This window comes from Centruroides sculpturatus, unplaced genomic scaffold, assembly GCF_000671375.1.
Source record: "Centruroides sculpturatus isolate CEXI.00-Female unplaced genomic scaffold, Cexi_2.0 scaffold1290, whole genome shotgun sequence".
NCBI classification, from domain to species: domain Eukaryota; kingdom Metazoa; phylum Arthropoda; class Arachnida; order Scorpiones; family Buthidae; genus Centruroides; species Centruroides sculpturatus.
In genome coordinates, this window is record NW_019385543.1 from 110423 (window position 1) to 130766 (window position 20344).

General features: G+C 30.2%; 1 protein-coding gene across 2 annotated transcripts in view; it reads right to left on the reverse strand.

Annotated features, from left to right (window-relative positions):
- The window catches only part of LOC111639968 (alpha-N-acetylgalactosaminidase-like), a 39176-nt gene extending 18980 nt beyond the window's left edge, over window positions 1-20196 (reverse strand). For both annotated transcript variants that reach the window (XM_023385955.1, XM_023385954.1), the window contains exons 1-4: window positions 19804-20196; window positions 8567-8741; window positions 6290-6464; window positions 2667-2761 (exon numbers count right to left, since the gene is read on the reverse strand). In XM_023385955.1, the coding sequence (XP_023241723.1) occupies window positions 2667-2761; window positions 6290-6464; window positions 8567-8741; window positions 19804-20036 (678 nt within the window). In that variant the 5' untranslated portion in view covers window positions 20037-20196. The remainder of the gene's footprint in view (window positions 1-2666; window positions 2762-6289; window positions 6465-8566; window positions 8742-19803) is intronic.
- Window positions 20197-20344: the final 148 nt, after the last annotated feature.

A 20344-nucleotide genomic window follows, 5' to 3' on the forward strand; every position in this document is an offset into this window, starting at 1 on the left:
GGAAAAAAAAACTTTTCGTTTACATTCGACATAAACATCCGTTCAATTCGAAACTAATCCCACATTCCAACGCCAAAGTTGATAGTTAGCATGGTCCCGGGAACAACTCTGACCCATCTACATACCTTTTACCTCACAACAATCAATCACGTGACCATTCTCCCACGCCGAACTTATAAAAACCCCTTCCTTCCCCTTCTCGGGGGAGTCGTACCGGAGCAGGTGCCGGAAGAAGATCAATTTCAAATAGTGTCCTTTTTGTCTAGTGAACTTCCCTAAATCCAGGATTCAAATAGTTAAACAGTGACCTTTCCTACATCAGTGAACTTTCCTAGAAGAGAAATTTTCCTAATTCAAAGAGTAGCGTGGATAACAGATCAAGAGGTATGGAACCAATTATTGTAAGCTCTCTCTCGGTCTCCCCGCGTTTTAGGGACGCGAACTAGACGTTGTATTACTTATTTTAATAAATTGTTAATTTTTCTTATGTTATATCTGGCCTCCTCGTTTTCTCGTATATCGCCTGTTGTCTCACCGACGCGCTCCTCCCTCCACCACTCGACCCGTTACAACGGGAAAAAGAATCCTCCAACCATCCATCCTGACAGTGAAAGGGTTTAACAACCTGTTGCCGGATCGGGAGACCTACTACCCCCTTCCGGTGGTTTCACAATTGCGACATTTCATTGTTTTGTATATAATACGATTATTCCCAAATACGGACCAATCAGCAAATGGTGTCAATTCGTCGTAGCACTGTACTTTCCTTAAATCTATGTTTGTTTGGTGCAATTTTGGAAAAAATATATCATCATGGATGCCATAGGCAATATTGACATGGCTTGACAAGAATTAACTGATAAATGCATGAACAAAGTGTGGAAGAAGTTATGTCTGAAGATATCCGAGAATTCTCAACAAGAAGAACCTATTGCTGTATTGTTAGGTTGACCAAATTGTCAACCTAATCGAAACAGCAGGAATAGGAGATGTAGACCACTAGGATATTGAGAAGTTACTGTGAGATCCGTACCAACGACGACTTTCAAGAACTAGCAGAACAAGGATTTCACGTAGAACTGGAAAATAGTGATTCTGAAAACAAAGAACCCAAAGCATTTCTCTACAGATTTCCTTAGTAAAAATTTGGTAAAGATAACCGAAATCATTGAACAAATTGTAGTGAATGATCCAGATTTTGAAATAAGTGCAAAAACAAGATGAGGCATTTTGGATGTGATCTTCTGCTACTGACATTTGCTTAAGGAAAGAAAAAGTGACAAATGAAACTATACAACTTTATCACAAAAAACAAGAATTTCAGAAAAGCTAGGACCTTCATCGCAAAAAAATAAACTTTAGACTTCTGTGTGCATATGTTTATGTGTTATTTAACATATATTATTATGAAAATATAAAAACAACTTAAAATTAAAGTAAAATTTGTTTAATTTTGGTTACATGTTCTCCTTTCCCTATTTACTATATGTTAAAATGACCTCGTTTAACATTGTTTCTTTTAGTGCTTTGTCATCTAGGAACACATCCCCTGCATTAAGTGGGGTCTTACTGTATATATATTTCATGTATTGTCCAGCATGTTGACGATATTTTCCAGGGAAGACCATGAAATCAGATATTTTCATATGGTAAAAACCAGCATGCTGGTTTCTTCCTAGGAGAATGCTGGCATATCAGTTTATGCAAGGTTATACCTACCTCTCCAGAGGACACGTAAAAAAACAAAAAAGAAACACATACATTGTATGATATCTCATGGGAACCAGTTTTTATTCTAAAATTGTGAAACTGTCAGCATTATATCAAAAACTAAAATATATATTTAATTTCTGCATTTTTGTCTTCTTCCTAATGATGTAAAATACTCATGAAATGCAGAAAGTACTTTTTTATGTTTATTTTATTGTAATTTGATGCAAAAATAAACATAGAAAATTTCAGAAACACCCTGTAAATTATCTCAACTTACACTATTAACATCTACTTTGTGTGAAATTTGAGAGGAATGTGTTATCTTTTAAGGTCAGTGTAGTAAAACTATTACTTTTGCAGCAGACAATGTTAATTGCAACAAATTAGGATTTTATTATTTTATTGTACTCAGAAGAATGTTTCCTGTAACATTTATTTAACAACTAGTTTTTTTTAGATTGATTAATTTTTAGTAGAAGTTTAACTGGCATTCTGGTAACCCTGGAATTTCTGGCATGCTGATTTTCCCCAGTTGAATGTAGCATGTCAGTCAATTTGCAAAAATATGGTAATCAGCAAAGCAATTTGATACTTCTAGTCAATCTTCAACANATATATTCTGTTCATATTAAGTGTATTTTGTATAAATTAACATTTATTTTATAATTCTTTCTTATATCTAAATTTTTTTGTTCAAATTAGATGAAATAAGTGATTTACAAGGCATTCTGGTAACCCTGGAATTTCTGGCATGCTGATTTTCCCCAGTTGAATGTAGCATGTCAGTCAATTTGCAAAAATATGGTAATCAGCAAAGCAATTTGATACTTCTAGTCAATCTTCAACACTTTTTTCTCATTATATTATTCATTGAAACATAGTAAATATTTCACCATACATGAATGAAAAACAGTGTTTTCTATTATCTTATTCTATAAAAATTTAATTGTTACCTCCATTCCAGAAATTAATTGATAAAATGGCCAACTACAAGAATAAAGCATAGATCTTCCAGTTTTATTTAAAAAATTTCCCATTTGGATATAGCCTGTAAAAATTATTAAGATTACTATAAAACTAATCTATAGAAAAACTTAAGATTACTAGTAAAATTGTTCAATAATTCAATTACTGACTTTTTATATAAAGTATTGAATATATCTATTATTTTTTTAAAAAGTTATGCATTGTTACAAACTGTAAATTAATAATTTTCTCTTTTTAAATAAAGTCCTTTTAATATTTGACCATACTTAGAAGAAAGTAATTTCACAAGTGAGAATACCTCAGTATATAAAATTTATTATACTCAGTCCAATAATGACTACTCTGATGATAATCTTGTTAATCTATCTTGATATTAGCATTTATATTTATTAACATTTGAAAATCATAATGTGAATCTTTCCTTAGTTTATATAACAGGATAGAGCTGTATTATTGTAGGGCTATTAATTTAATAATATAATAAATATAATTACAACTTTTAACAAAAACAACAGAAGGAAAGGACTGAAGCAAAGTTTTATCTTTGTTAAAAGTTGTAATTATATTTATTATATTATTAAACGTAAATTACTGTTGGCCATGTTAAATTCATTATTAATTTTATTTAAAATGGGCTATTAATTGTTATGACTCAGTTGTTCAGATACATATATAAAAGTTTGTTTCATGGTGAATTTATCAAAAAAGATTTCATCTAATTTTAGTAATATTTTATTGATACTTGGGCATCCTTCCAGGAAAAATTCTTTAGAAATATGACTAATTAGTTGTGAAAAATGTTAGTCAAAACTTTAGTGCAGCCTATATTCTCAAAATATGTCAAATATAAAGAAGAGAATCTCAATATTTTATTGACATAAAACAAACAGCACAACTATAAAATTTATAATTTTTAATTTTGCAGTCATAATGTTTGTATTAACAGATCACTCTGTTAATGACTGGAAAATACATTAAACAATTGAGGCAGAGCAAGACAGAGTTTTTAACACTTCTGAACTAATATTTAATTCGTAGGCATCTGCTACTGCAGAGCTCCCTCTTGTTACAAAAACTAAAAAACAGATTAATTTACACTTGACATCTTTCTTTACAACAAACAAAAAAAAAAGAACTGATAAACAAAAAAGAAAATAAAGACAAAGAGAATGTTCATTTACAAATTTAATCACTCTGGAGGACAACTTATTCTCCCAGAGTGAGTAGTCACTCCATTAGAGTACGAATGAGGTACCCTTTTGTCAATGATATCACTTGATGCTGTTGGATCCAGAAAGTAAATTTGCATCTTGGTGTTCTGAGCTTCCTTCACTTCATGACTGCAATGAAGACTTAGATAATCTAATTGCTATCTGGCATTTGGGCAATATCCTTGCTGTGGTTGGTTGTAGCAGTTCACTATTGCAACAAAGGGTTTTGTTGTCACCAGTTCTAATGACATAAGAACAAGAGGTCTCCCCAGTGTTATACATTGTAGCTGGAACCCAATTTCTAGGTGCAGTCCTCAGTCTAACTTATTGGCCTTGTATTATATTTGCAGATTCATTTCTTGGAGAAGTAGTGGCTGCTATATGTTGCTTTTCTCTAATTACTTGAAGAGATACAGAAGATGATTTTCTAGGCAACCATGACAATGGATGCAATAGGATTAAATCATGCGTAGGTCATCCAAAAACAACATCGAACAGGAGAGGGAAGATTTCTTTGAGGATTATTCCTCCAGTTCAAAAGTGCCAGTTGTATATTCATCTGTTCCATAACACATCATCTCAAGTTTAGCTTTGCTATTTGCATGTAGCATTCAGCTAGTCTATTTGATTTCAGATAATGCAGGCTTGATGTAATGTGCTAAATTTATAAAGTTGCAGAATGCTTCTGATGAATATTGTGGACCATTATCCAATTCCAGTACATCCTGCATGTCACATGCCTAGAAAAATCTTTGTCATTGTTTATTTTTTTTAATAATAAATTGTTTACAGTTGTATGTAATTTATTAAAACTTTTATGAATAATATTGTGGTCAAAATTAATGTCACAATAAAAATTGAATATAATAATTGATTTAAATAACTTCTTTTTACAGTTTAATTAATAGATAATAAACCAATTCAAAACTTAAAAAAGGGGGTGGAGAATAATTGAAGGAGGTCAGAAATATTGTTAAAAACAATGACGTGAATTTAAATGTTTTGATTTTCAGATCATAAAATTGTAATTTAATAAATAATTCTCTTGCACTTATCTTGTGAAATGACATAATTTGTGCCTCAATGATGAAAAAACAATGCTCAGCTTATGGAAAATGAGAGAGGGTGGTCATTAACACACAGCCTACAGGATTAGCAGATAGGCAGGATTTGAATTGCTATCAGAGAATGTCACTTCAAGCCTGATGAAAAATCACAGGAGGTGTTTTTGCAATTTGACAACGTATGCACAATTTTGTTAGTCAAACAAATATTTTTATTCACAAAAACAATTTGACTAGCAGCAAATTGGATACTACTAAATAATGGATAAAAGAAATACTGAATGGCCACAATTAAATTTTTTGTACTTGGAGCTTTCTGATAATTGTTCTAACAATTCAAATGTCACCAAATTTGAAAGGTATATTATTCAGGACATGGGAAAAAGATTTTATAAAATAAATTTTAGTTCTAAAAAATCCATTGGTAGGGAGAAATATGATGCCATACAAGATGAAAACAGTGCAAGTACATATAAATGAATAACAAATGAAAGTATATTCAGTCCTGTTATGAAGAATTTTTATGCTGTGTGATGTAGTTGCTATTTTTGTGGACTGTTTTCATCTCACAACACATTTAATGACAGAATGTAACATCTCAAGAGAAATTTTCTATACATGATGTGTTATGTTACAGTTTAGTTTACCAAGTTAGGATCATTCCATAGTAGGCATTGACCTTGAGTTAGCCCCACAATCAAAAATCACATGGAGTGATATCAGACAAATAACAAGGCAATAAGTGACTGATCAGTGAAGTGAGGCTGCAGAAAATACTGCATTGGTTATGCAATATAAGTGGTGCTATGTCTTGCATAAAAATAATATTTTCCAGCCATTCTCATTGCTGTTGTATTGATAGAATAACAAAACTTCAAGGGATACCATGATACTCTCTGCAGTAACAAAGCATATCTTGCTCCTATCATTTATATAACTGACTGAGACATATCTGTATGTCAAGTTTTGCAGTAATTGGACAATTATTTTTGGGTGGGTAACTTTTTTGTCATTAAGTGTATTAACATTGGAAATATACACAGCTTAGCAATACAAATCAAATTAAAACCAAACGAGCAATTACTTATTGTGACATCGTCACAATGCTGGGCTACAATTTTTAAGCATATTTTTAATTTATTTAATTTAAAATGTATGCTCTCCACATCAAATTAGTAGTGTCTTGCCCCTGTACATTATACTTTCCTGCCAATAATAACATTGTGCTGGTCATCTATCTAACTCCTTTCAGGAGAAAATTGCTAAAGAAAATAACTGATATTTTAAGTTTTAATAATGAATTTCTTTTATTACCTTTATCCATATCTTTAGGAGATGAATGACAGCCATCCAATTTCACCATATCCACATTCCATTCAGCAAATGTTTTTGCATCTGTTTCCATATGACCAACAATTCCAGGATAACCCATACAAGTGAGAAGACCAAAATCTTGATAAATTCCTAGTTTCAAATTTCTATCATGCATCTATTCACAATAAGAAAATTGATAAATATTATTAAAATACTATTAACTCAAATCAATTTAATTTAAAAATTTGCATTTTCAATTCATATTTTAAGAAATCTTGAATATAATACATAAATAACATCTGAGAGTAGAAATATCATTCAATGAAACTAAAATTTATGCACTATTAGTACTTAAATTGATACTAGTTGCAGCACCAAACAAGTATTTGTGAAAACATTTAGTCTTTGAGTGAATGTGGTCATGAAATTAATTGTTATAGAGCTTAGTTTTTTATGTAAAGCTCTCAAATGTAGGGTATATAAAATATTCCAAAAAACAATTTCATAAATCAATTGCTTGTAGGAAAATTTGAAGTGCTAAAAAAAAGTTTTTTTTAAATGACCAATTACCATTATATTACTAAATAAATATTACAAATAGTAAAGATTAAGCAGAGTAATCTATACTCTATGAAATCTCAAGCAATAGTTAAAATGTATAAACATTTCCAAAAGATTTCTTTTTAAAAAATCTCGCAATGAGTTGCTTAACTTTCCTGACAACCAGGGCTGTAGAGTTGGAGTTGTGGAGTTTTGGTGTTTTAGTCAGAGTCGGAGTTGTCAAAAAATCTGCCGACTCTAACTCCTTTTTACTTCCCATCTTGTTATGTATATAAAATGGAAAAGTATTGGAATCATGTCAAATTTGAACCTCCAAGTTTTTTGCAAATCTACACATTTGGAGACTTCCCAAACCCAAAAAAAATGTGAATTAAAGAGGAAAAATTCACATGCATGTGTGTGTTGGCATCTAATTTGTTTAATTTCTTTATTTTCTGTTCTGAGATATTAAACAATATCTCAGAATAAGTAAAATTTAAGAAACAAAATTTGGCACTGTAGCTTGTGTATAAAGAGACATTAATGTTATTAAATTTTGGTTCTTAATTAAAGGTCAACAGGGTGGAGATATAAAAGGGGTCATGTGTTATATCTCCAGTGTAATCAAACTTAATGAATATTTTACTCATTATTAGCATTCACAATTTTTTTTTAAATAAAAACTTGTCTCTCAAAAAATAAAACCTAAAAATTAGGCTTTTTGTCATTTTATAATAGTACTGTACAGTAAAACCCGTTAAGATGTTCTCACCTAAGATGTTAAATGTGTATGGGGGCATGATTTAGTTCAACCACTTTGAAGCTTAATAACTCTTGTGTTAAACCATTTGACTCCAATTTAAAAACCACAGAAGTTATTAGGCTTCAAACAGGGTAAACAAAATCATGTCCCCCCACACAGTCTAACATCCATACATACGGGAAAAATAAACACCAAAATTTTTGCATATCTTGACATTTCAAGGTGTCCTGAATCCAAAAAATAAAAAAGGGGTCATTTTTTGACTAATTGCTACACTTTCCCTCTGTTATATATAACAAAATTGGAAAAGTAAAAATTGTTCAAAATAATACACTTAATAAATTTAGAGAAAAATAATTAAATTTTTTAAAATTTTAAATATTTTTCTTGGCTAATTCTAAGAAAGCAAACTAGTATTGTTAACATTACATTGCACATTGTTGTACCTATTTTTATCTGGATAAATGCTCATGTGCAGTACTTGTCATGATGGAAATAAACTTCTCTAGCAGATTTCAATTTTGTTTTTGTATCTATATATCAAATGAAAAAGCTTATTTATATATATAAAAAACTGATTTATCAACTTTCAATACAGATTTCTCTTGTATTGTTTTATTCAAAACTTAAATTACAAAATATAATATAATAACTATAATATAATATAATAGTTATTAATAGTTAATAACTAAGTTCTGAATGTTCTATAACTTATGCATAAATAGTTTTAACTGTGTTTGATTAGAATATATGCAATGTTCATACAGTGTTTAGTGCATTTATTAATGTTTGTAAATTTAAATACTGTATTTTGAATTAAGCATACATGGTTCATAACTAGTTCTGGAATCTGAAAGTTTCTTTCTGTATTCACACAGAACTTAATAATAGCAAATTAACTTAGCTACAAGCATTTATTGTGCAAATTTTATGCTGGATATTAAAGATTAATCTCTTAGGCATACAATACTTACATATTTTGCTAAAAATTTTATTCCATTAGGAAATCTTTTTGGATCAGCAACAAGATGACCATTTTTATCTCTATGACGGGACATCCAACAGTCATCAATATTTATATACTGATATCCCACTTCTCTGAATCCATCCTTAACTAAATGATCTGCCATTTCCATAAATAACTTTTCACTGAAATGTTATTTTAAATAAATAATAAATATATAAAAGAAAAATATTTTGACACTCTAACAGTTTACTTAGTATGTTAGAAAATCTTATTTTTATTTATTGTAATGTGTTTCCTCTTTAATTAATTCATCAGTCTAAAAATGAAAAATAATGTATGTACTTTTTATTTTACATTTTTTATTTTATATACAACTCTATATTAAACAGGTTGAACAGAAATCAACTGCTTTCAGGATTATAGGAATCATGGTATTTAAAGATAAAGATTTAAATATAAAATTGTTTCTTTTAAGATCTTTTGCCTCAGCTTCAGATCTCCCATTTTGATCAGCTCTGCTAGATAAAAGGTCTTATAAACATTTTATCCTTAAATACCTTGGCTCCTATATTCCTGCAAGTTCTTAATTTTTGTTTAATCTAAAAACAGTTTTAAATAAAATCTTTAACAGACTAAAAAATTCTCAGAAGATATAAAATAATTTTTTTCAACTTTCTTACTCATTAGTTCAATACATATAGTTCTACAATATTGCTTGTCTTTTTCTTATAATTATTGTAAACTTCTTTAAGATTAATTACCTCCACAGAAGGAAAACTTCTCTTTCATTTATTACTTTTCTATTTGACATATTATTTCTACATTTTATTAACTGTATTTATTCACAATGTTTATGTTTCAATAAGCCTTTAATATTTAAATTATTATTTGGATTTCTTGATAACAACCTTCAACATAATAATTAACGATTAACAGCATTGTATAATATAAATTTTTTAACCTCTATTTATTTATCTTGTTTTAAGATAAAGCTTTGATCAATAACAAGTCTTGAAAAAACTACAAGTTATTAGATTTTTTAATTATAAAAATCAAATTTGCTTATTATGATATTGTGTTTGTTTGCTATCTAATTACAGAACAAAAATGACTGTATACTGGATTCATAATCCCTTAATTACTAAATGTGTAATCCAAAAATTAATAATATATTCTGTTCATATTAAGTGTATTTTGTATAAATTAACATTTATTTTATAATTCTTTCTTATATCTAAATTTTTTTGTTCAAATTAGATGAATGTTTTGATTTACAAATTTTATAATTTTAAACTGAAATTTTATTAAATTTAATTGGAGAAATTATCTGGAGACATATTCACTGGTATAGAAGACTTTAGTAAGATATATGAAGCTACAGATCTTACAGTGATACAAGTACTGTGTACTAGTTATGTTGCATACTGTTTACAGAGAAGTAAGATCCTATTGAAGCTCTGAGAAAGTTGAGGAAAGAACTTGCCTATTTGCATCCAGTCTCCCTAATGCTTCCTACAGTATGCATGCTCAATGAAATTAAATCCAGTTGACATATCAGTCTTGACATTTAAAGTAGGGCCTACTATGTATATCCTTACTTAAAAGGCACACTTAGGACAAAAACAGCCATAAAAAGTTGCATATTGTTGTCCATAAACAAAAATAACAGAGGATTCAAGGAATTCCCTTGATTTCATGAATAATGTCTCTTAAGATCATAATGAAGTAGATGGTAGCTAGTTCATAATTACAGCCATTATTATTTGTAAGCTAGATTAATAATACAATCTCAGATTGTGTTCTTGTTTTATCTATACAGTATTTACTTCCATAATGATAAAATTAATATGAATTAGAAGTAATATTTATAGTGTTGAATATATGACTCCTGTACATATTCATTGCTGCTTCACATTGTAAAGGTCAGCCATACCTAGATGATGACTGTTGTCCTTCATAGCCCTCCTGACAGGGCTGGTTCTGATAGGTATGCAGTGCAAGCATGCAGACAGGCAGCCAAATTTTTAGGGTGGCTGCTAGTGCACTTTAAAAAATAAAATTCAAATATAATTTTATATTATTTTAATATAGTAATCTGCAATGAAATAGGTTGATGTTTGGATGGCAACTGATGATAGAACTGTGCAGTTTATGGATATAAATAATGCCAAAGCATACATATTAAGCATTTTGCATCAGAAAACTTAAAAGTGTGGGCAATAGGTGATGGTGGATTTATCCTTTAAACTAGAGAAAAATTCAACAGTGGGAATTCCATAATCACTATGACTGTTTCTTGTTTTAACAAGAATTTAACAAGATGTAAAAACTTGGAGTTTGTAAACTTTTAAAGTTTGCAAACTCCAAGCTATTAATTTATATTATTTCTGTACCTCTAATCATAAAGCAATACTTACATCATTGTTTTAATTGTTGAATTGTAATTTGGGTTCTCAAAGGAAATTTAAATAAACAGAGATGTGCACCAATGTAATTAATTTAAATATTTATATTTAAATAAATTTTTATATACACATACATATGTATTATATTTATATACTAAATAAGAAAAATTTCATTTTAATTTGCAACTTCTATTTTTACAGCAGTGCAGAAATATAACTTTGAACAAAAGTGCCTATTATCTACAGAGTGGCTTGATTTGAATAAAATTAAAATAAATATATATAAAATATTTTTATGGATTATTTTACTCCCTGTCAACTATATGAAACTATCATAAAACATACCAGAAGGCTCTCATGGATTAGCTCAGGATTTGAATTTACTCATGATCAGCACTGATAGGGATGGCCAAATATCGCACGCAGGCAGCCAACAGTCCAAAATCAGCCCTGCCTCTTGAAGGCAGTTTTTCTTCTACTATGATAATTATTATTCATGAAAAGTGAATTTGAAGAAAAATAAATTGTTAATTTAAATTTTATTTGCATTTATAGTTTTCTTATGCATACTGTAAATGGATAAATAATTTAATAGATAGATTATCTCTTGTAACTATGTTCTTCACAAATTTACTGGGGTAATTTATTAAATACAAACAAAATCTTTTATCCAGTAACAGCATTTTGGAAATTTGGTTTCATTAAAAATCCTGAGGCAGGCCTTGGTGAAGGCAAAAACATTTGAGTTTTCATTGAAATGCTGTTACTGAATAAAAGATTTTGTTTGTATTTAGATTATCTCTATATTGAAGATAATCATATAAGATAAAATGTGCTATTTTATCTTTAGGAATGATAGAAATAGTGATTAAATTGTCTTAGTATAATAATGATGCAACACTGTTAGTGGCCACAGGATCGAAGGTTTTGTGAACTCACATACAAAATCATTGCTTCATTGACTATCAATCATTTTGATGCCAAAAAAACATTATACAGAGCCAACAGAACACAATGTGTGCACCATAGATTACTAAAGACATACATGTGTGAGGTGAAGAAAGGACAGGCAGTATATGCATGCATGACAGTTCTTATTTGACTGCTTTTAATACAAATCAGAATATTTTCAGGTAGAAATTGACAAATTAGGATATTCTGGAAAAATTTTCCAATCTGGATGAAGTGTTTCAAATTGGACAAACCCTGAAAAAAGTGGGTCATAGGCAGAGCCGTAAGTAGGCAGGTGCAACAGGTGCACCCGCACAGGGCCTACTTGGAAGGGGGTCCAAACTGCTGTTCACAAGAAATTATATTTTTAAATTTTAAATTTTACCGCCTTTCTACAGCGCGGTTTGGCGATTACATTTCGCCTTACTTAGACCCTAGACGTCTGCTCACCAGTGTTCCCAACTGTGGCGACTTTTAGAGGGACGTAGTGAGGTAGCGGAGACCTCAGACAAATCAGCCAAAACTAGCGACTTTTGAGATTTTCTAATTTGTTTTTTGAGCAATTTAAATTTATGTTTATAGTTTTCAAATTTACAGATTTTTCTCTACTTTATAGAGCTTTCTGCAACTACTATTATTATTACGATATACAAACTGTATTTCTAGATTTTTCTAGTGTGCAGAGCTGTAAAGGTAACATTTTGTAGCAAAAATAAATCTACCCGAGGATCTTTTTAAATTACTAAATTGAAAACGGTAACTCCCGATTAAATTCTTAGTCTCGAGGTTGTAAAAGGCGTGCAGAAATTCTGACATCAATTTTTGCTTTATAGTGGTACGCATATGTGGTGTATACCTGTAGAGCCCCGAAGGAGCTCCTGCAGTCTTTAAAATGCTACTGAAAAAAGGGATTTCAAAAACGCAGAAGATAGAAATAGTCCAAAAAAAAAAACGCTTCGATATATATAGATACATGGAAGTAATAAATGATATAGCTTTATGGCCAACAATATTAACAGATGCTATTATTGATCATATTCTTAAAACAAACCAAAAAGTATAGAAAAGGGATTTCTTAATAAACGAAAAAAAAAAGTTAAGATAATGGAAATAGATAAAACACCAGATGAAGGAAGTAACTTGACACCCGAAAAATTATTTAAAATACAAATTTACAGTGTTCTTGACACTCTATTGTGTCAAATAGATTGGCGTTATGAAAAAATGAAAACTATCTGTGACGATTTTTGCTTTCTCTGTGGCTCGTCTTTACAATACATGAGTGTTGCTGATTTAAAAAAATCGGCTGCAGATCTCGCTATTAAATATAGCAAAGATTTAAAAAAGTACGAATTCACAAGTGAAATTGAAAGTTTTAATTTTGAAGTAACGACTCTTATACAAAATATAGAAACTGCATCTCCGCTTAATATTCTACAGGCTCTTCATGATTTTGGTTTAATTGAGTCTTACCCAAATATCAATGTCGCTCTTCGAATATTTCTAACTCTTCCCGTTTCTATTGCTTCGTGCGAGAGAAGTTTTAGCAAGTTAAACTTAATAAAAAATTATTTAAGATCAACTATCGGACAAGAACGATTATCCAATATTTCTATTATTTCAATAGAATACAATATCGTTAAAAATATTAATTATGATGGTGTAATTAATGAATTTGCTGAAATGAAAGCCAGAAAAATTCAATTAAAACAAATCTTATTAAAAATCTATTGTAATGTATTTGTTTTATTATTTTCCCAAAACCAAATAAATTAACGGGCCTAAATGCAAATTCTTGCACAGGGCACAGGAATGACTAGTTACGGCTTTGGTCATAGGCTATGGCAACTCAAATTGTATATGCATACTGGCATGCAGCCATGTAACATAAAACCATCCCAGATCAGGAACTACTTCTTCTGTAATGGTATATTTCTTAGATATTAGCAAGGGGTAATGAATTCTACATTCTTTCCAGATGAGAACAGATGACTAACACTGTATAAACTGAATACTGATTCATCTGAAAAAAAAAAAAAAAGTACATTGTTCCATTGATTTTCATTCTAGTCCCTGTACTGCTTGCATCACAATACTGTAAGGTCTCGTTTTATGCGGTGGATACGTTCTACAGAAAAGCGCATATAAAAAATTCGCATAAAAAAAGACTTTACTTGCCTTGAAAAAGTAGGGATACGTTCTGTAATTTTCTAAAATCGCATAAAACCAAAACGAGTTAAAATTAACTTAAAACCGCATAAAAAAGTTTGCAGAAATTAAAAGAAATAGGCTGCTTAATAAATTACTTCAAATGTCTGAAAGAAATTCATATAAAAGCTTAAAATAAACTTGTATTTAAACTTAATTCAGTTTATTTTATTGAAAAGTAATATAGTTTTACATTTTTTAATCATTATCGCTATCTAATAATGGTTTGCACCATTTGCGAAGTGGTTCCAAATCACCTTCATCATCAGAAGAGACTGTCTCTACAATAGATATTTGCGGTAAAGGCGATGGATTTTCACAAACTTCTTTCTTGTTCTGTGTAGCTCTTTCTTTTCTGACAATGTAATCAGTAATTAAACTCTGCGATGACGATTCTACTAATTTACGGCCAGCTAGTGTTCATCCTACTTTAAACCCTTGTCCTCCCACGACGTCTATGAGAATGCCCCAGGAAATCCAACTCCAGATGTGTTCAAGGTCATCCAGATGTGTAAACAATGACTCATCGGTGTTAAATTTCACAGAAGGCGGAGACAAAGAAAGTTAAACTTTAAAGCTTTTTCTTCAAAATTAACGCATTTGTTTCCTTGTTTTTTCAGTTTTAAGTATTTTTTATGTTTAATTACACTTATATCAAAAATTGCTAGGAACGAAAGCGATTAAGATAGATCTAGCTGTCCTTTACATCCATAAACGTTATTTGTCAGTGGAACAAATGGAGTGAGCTTTGAGCGTTCCACGATTTTTGGAGACTGTCTATACGCGGGCTTCCTAAACAAGCCTATATGTATGTTTGTCCAAGAAATTTTTGGATGAAATACAAACCGCACAACTTCAAAATCGCATAAAAATAATCCGCATAAAAAGAGACCTTACAGTACTTAGTTCTTATATCAGAGGACTTAGTAGAATGCACACTCCAGGGCACCTGACATACAAGTGCTGTAGTCATAAACTACCAGAGGATATCCAGGTTTTTATGATTTTCTTTGACATTTAAAATTGATATTACCATAGAAAGAAGAAAATCAAGCAATCACTTGTAAAATAGGAACATTTTGGTTTTTAATATAAAATATCTTTTTTTACATTTATTATTATTGGGCTATAACTAGGCTACTATCTAATAATTAAATATAATTAAATAGTAGCTTTTTATAAAACTCGGGTTAATAAAGGTTTATATTTGCATATATTTATTATTGAACATCCTCTAGTTATATCTAGTTTTTTGTATAATCAGAGGATATATCAGGGTTGTCCAACTTTTTTTCCTAATGGGCCAAATTAGAAATTTAGGTATATTCAGCAGGCCAAAAGGTATTTTATATAAATACAGTAGAACCTCGATTATCCGGACTAACTGGGGATGAAGGTAGTCCGGATAAGGGGAAAATTCGGATAATCGAAACAAATACTTTAATTTGTCTTTTAATGATAATACAACACGTTTTCTTTTCGATAACATATTGGTAATATTAAAAGTAAATACTGTATTTAAACCGTAATCAAATTTTCAAGAAACGTTCGTATTGAATTTGGACTACTACTGACCAATGCTAACAGACAACCTATTGTTTAAAAGGCCCTCTGGCAGCGCAAAAAGACTGATTTTAAAAAATAAAAAGCAGTTGAAACTGCATTTTTATGAATAAAAATTTGACAAACTATTTATCATTTTATGATGAGTAAAATTTTTTTGTCGCATTCACAGCTTTTAAGTAATGTATAAACCTTCGAAATGCGAGGCCCTTTGGACCGCGAGGCATAGGCGGTGGCCCACCGTTGCCCATGCCTTACGCCGCCCTTGGTCATAGAAATGATGTAATTTGAAAATAAAATTATTTATAAATACATATGTCAAGTTTATTTTTATTACGACGCAAAATATATTTAAGAGTTTATGGCCACTGTGCCGGGTGAGACGTTGTTGAAACAAAAAAAGTTATGCATTCCATCACGTACATAAACAGTATCGTAATTCGCCAAGTGCAAATCAGCAAATTCATAAAATTTTTGTTTATTTTGAACAATCCAGATAATAGAGGTCCGGATAATTGAGGTTCTACTGTATATGCTTTTAAAAAGTTCAAAATGTGAATATCAAATTTTAATAACAAATATATATAATTACAAAAATACCATATTAATAACAGCAAAAAAGTTATACTCACACAAAATAAAAATAAATTCAATGTGATTTTTGACATTGCCTTTCTTTTATAATTTTGTCAATATCTGCTTTTATGATACTAGTCTTAATTCTAAGAATGTTAGTTAAATGGAAATTACTCAACCTATTCCTTTCAGCAGTTTTGATGTTTTTCATGCACGAAAAGAATTGTTCACAAAAGTATGTACTACTCCACATGCATAACAATTTTCTAGATAAATTGACAATTTCATCTAATTCATTGAAAGAATGAACTTCTTTATAAAATTCAAGAAGAATGTTCTCTATGATAAGTTTTCAAAGATTCCTTGCTTTAAAGTTCAATGAGTTCTAGCTGTTATTCGGCTGGTGCTATCTCATAATTAAATGAAAATGAATCACTAATCAATTTTAATTCAGTTTCTATTTTTCTGCAGTCAAAAAATCTGATTGTTAAATCTTTTAACAAAAGTTCACATAATTTATATATTTTTCAAAGTTCACAGGAAATTCTTTTCTTTTCAATAAACTCTGAAAAAGCACAATTTCACCAGCTTTCAATTGTGTTATCAAAGTTGTATCTTCTTAGTAAACCCTATTATTCGCTAAACATAACTGGTCTTTTCCTTGTAAATGCAAATTAAGTTTAGGCAACATTTCAGTGATATCTACTAAGGTAAGATCATTCAACCATTTTTCATTTTCTAAAATATCTACATTTTGCTTCTTGCTTTGCATGAACTCTTTTATTTCAGGTAACAATAATTGAAATCTTTTTAATGCTGCTGTTTTAGTGAGCCATCTGACTTTTGAGAAATAAATGACATCTTCAGACTCACTGCCAACTTTTTCCAAGTATGCATTGAATTCACGATGGTTCGAGCCCCAAGATCTGATAAAATTCACAACTGTCACAAGATCTGTCATTAATTGATTCATGTTTAACTTTTGAGCACATAATTGATTTTGATAAATAAAATAGTGGTAGTTGAATATATCATGATCAACCGATTCCTAGAATAAAGTAATAAATCCATTATTTTTACCAATTAATGCAGGAGCATAATCAGTTGTAATTGAATAAATTTTATTTCTATTAATATTAAACTTTTCAATGGCTAAATTAACACTAACAACATCACTTCATTATAAAGATCTTTGAAAACTGAAACAATCAAAATGACAGACCACACCACCAACTTTTTTAATTGGTCAGTTACAATTCATGCCACCAATTACGTCAGTACGACATCAAAATATATCCAATGAAATGAGAATAATTTTTATGGCATACTTTATCAAAATAAATAAAATGTACCTAAAAAATTTAGGTGCAGTGGGCCAAGTAAAAATATTAAGTGGGCTGCAGGTTGGACATCCCTGGAATATATGATATCTCTAAGAAAAAAACACACAAGGTATGTACTGTACTCCTCTACATCATCCACTAAAGCCCTGTATACAACCTTTTTTTCATGAAGGTTTGTCTCAAAATGCTTGATACACCAGCTGCATATAGCAGTAAACATTTTAATAAATTTTTCTCAGCAACTTAAGGTGTTATGGTGTAGTTTATAGCAGTAAAGCATGTATTCTAGTTGAAATCATTCAGTAACATCTCCATTAAAGCCATATAATTGTCTTCTGATAACATTTTAATCTGCAGACAACTTTGCACATGTTGTCAACAAACATTGCACATCAATTTGTATCGTTGAAACTACAGATTAGTTTTATGTCTGCAGCTCAGATAACAGACATTTTTGTATGAGCCATGAAGGAAGCAGATATTAAATCAATCTATACAAAAGCTAAAAATTCAGCAAAAATTTCACTTAAATGAACATTTTTGTCCACATTCCATTGGACATTGTCAGGCTGTAGAATTGGAAATGGAGCTGCACTATTTGAATATTCAAATCCAATGCATTGTTGTCCATTGATTGGTGGAGATGTTTCTGATCTAGTTGGTCGCTGTTTGGAAGAAATATTCACCATACATACCTATGGTTTATGTGGAAAAAAAGGAAAAATTTCCACAAGTTGGGGAATGTGTTATCATCTTGAAGTTGAATGTCTTCTTATTCAACACTGCCTTGTATATTTCAAGCCCTTCAAAGTAGCAGAGTTGCACTCTGTTGGATGTTTGGTGGAAGATCCTATTCCTATCCAAATGGACCTGGTTTGTGATAGTTTGTAATTTTTGTGTCCAGGCAGTACAACATGGCTTTTCTAAGAAGTCTATCATGGGGATCATAGAACACCATACCATCCATGCATATCCTGAGACCTGCAATCCTCTACAATCTGAAACATACAAGGCAGTCATGTACTGTACAATGCAGCACTGGCCCCTATTTACAAAGAGACAATACACATCAATAACATCAAGCTAGCCTAAAAAAGGAGCCCAGACATTTTTTCTCTCCTTAGAAATGCCAAAGACCTGCCAGTTTGTCAACATTCATCAGGTGTATACTTCATGTTGGATTCAAATATTCAAATAGTGTGGCTCCATTTCCAATTCTACAGCCTGACAATATTCAATGAAATGTGGACAAAAACATTTGCGTAAGTGAAATTTTTTCTGGATTCTTGGCTTTTGTGCAGGTTGATTTAGGACAATTTAACCAGCATTCAACCGTCATATATTACAATATGGAAGCAGACATGTTGTAAAGATATCTAAATTTAATGACAATGTTTCAATAACAATTCTGCCCAACCATGAAAAAAAACACAGCACATCATACATAGCATTTGAATACATGTCAATGTTTGTCAATGTGTGATACATCAAAATGTGTGAACACAGCATTTGCAAAATTTCTTACACTATCCCTATCTCTGATTCATTCAATATGTCCAAATCTGTGTATGAAATCATGTCTTGGGACAAACAAGTCCCAAGACATGATTCCATACACATCAAATTTGCATAATTCTGCCTAATTCATAAGTGTCTGCTCTTTTCACATTTATAGATTTTTTCTCAATTCTTTTGTTCTTAAATTATGCTTAACTCTTGGACAATATAATATATATATTAATATACAGTAGAAAACTCTTTCTAGCACACAACTCAGTCACACAAACTTTTGAATAATGCGTCTTGCCAAAGTAGAAGAGGTACAAAGAAAATTTTGAAGAATCATATCTCATGAAAAGTCATTCTTTAATCAAAACTTAAACAAATATGAAATCATCATTTGCATTTCTTCTTTATTGAAAATAATGTGTATGTTTCAAATTAATCATTTCAAAAAGTTTCATTTAAACCTGAGTATTTTCTTAATTAAAGTTTAAAATTATTTCTGGTTTGTCTTGTTTTAATATTTTTACAGTTATGTAAATATTTTGTTTTTATTTGTGTAGTTTTGTAAAAATTTAAACACACAATACTCGAGTTTTTATACTTTTTGAACGGTGACATTTTTAACTGTTAAAAAGTCTCTATTCATACCTGTTTATAAATATATAAATTGTAAAAATTTTAAAGCAACCAACCTGATACAATTATTCGGATCTCGATCACAATTGATATTGCATTTAAAACGTTCCCACGCAAGCCATCCCATTGGAGGTGTTAAAGCTTCGCCATTATTTAATGAATATATACGAGGAATTAAAACCGAGAGAATCAACAGAAGCATTACATTTCCCATAAACACGTGCCTTAAACAACCCATGTATCTAACACATATGGGATAAAACAGTATAAACCTTGACCTTTTTGACATCTTCTCTTCTCTTAATTATTAACGTAATTATTCTTTTTGTTAAGTACTACGTTTTTAAACATTAATAATAATCATTGAGACAGATAAATAAAAAATATCTTCGGTTTAAAAACTTAAAACTTAATAAACATAGCAGACGAAAGTTAAACTTTGATTGCGAGAAATGAATGCTGCCAATTGTCAGAATTTTTTTAAATTCATAATGCGTGTATTAAATATATATAATTATTTATTATTTTAACAAATATATATCAAATAATTAAAATGTAATTTATATCATGTTAAAAGGAGGTTTATTTATAATAAAA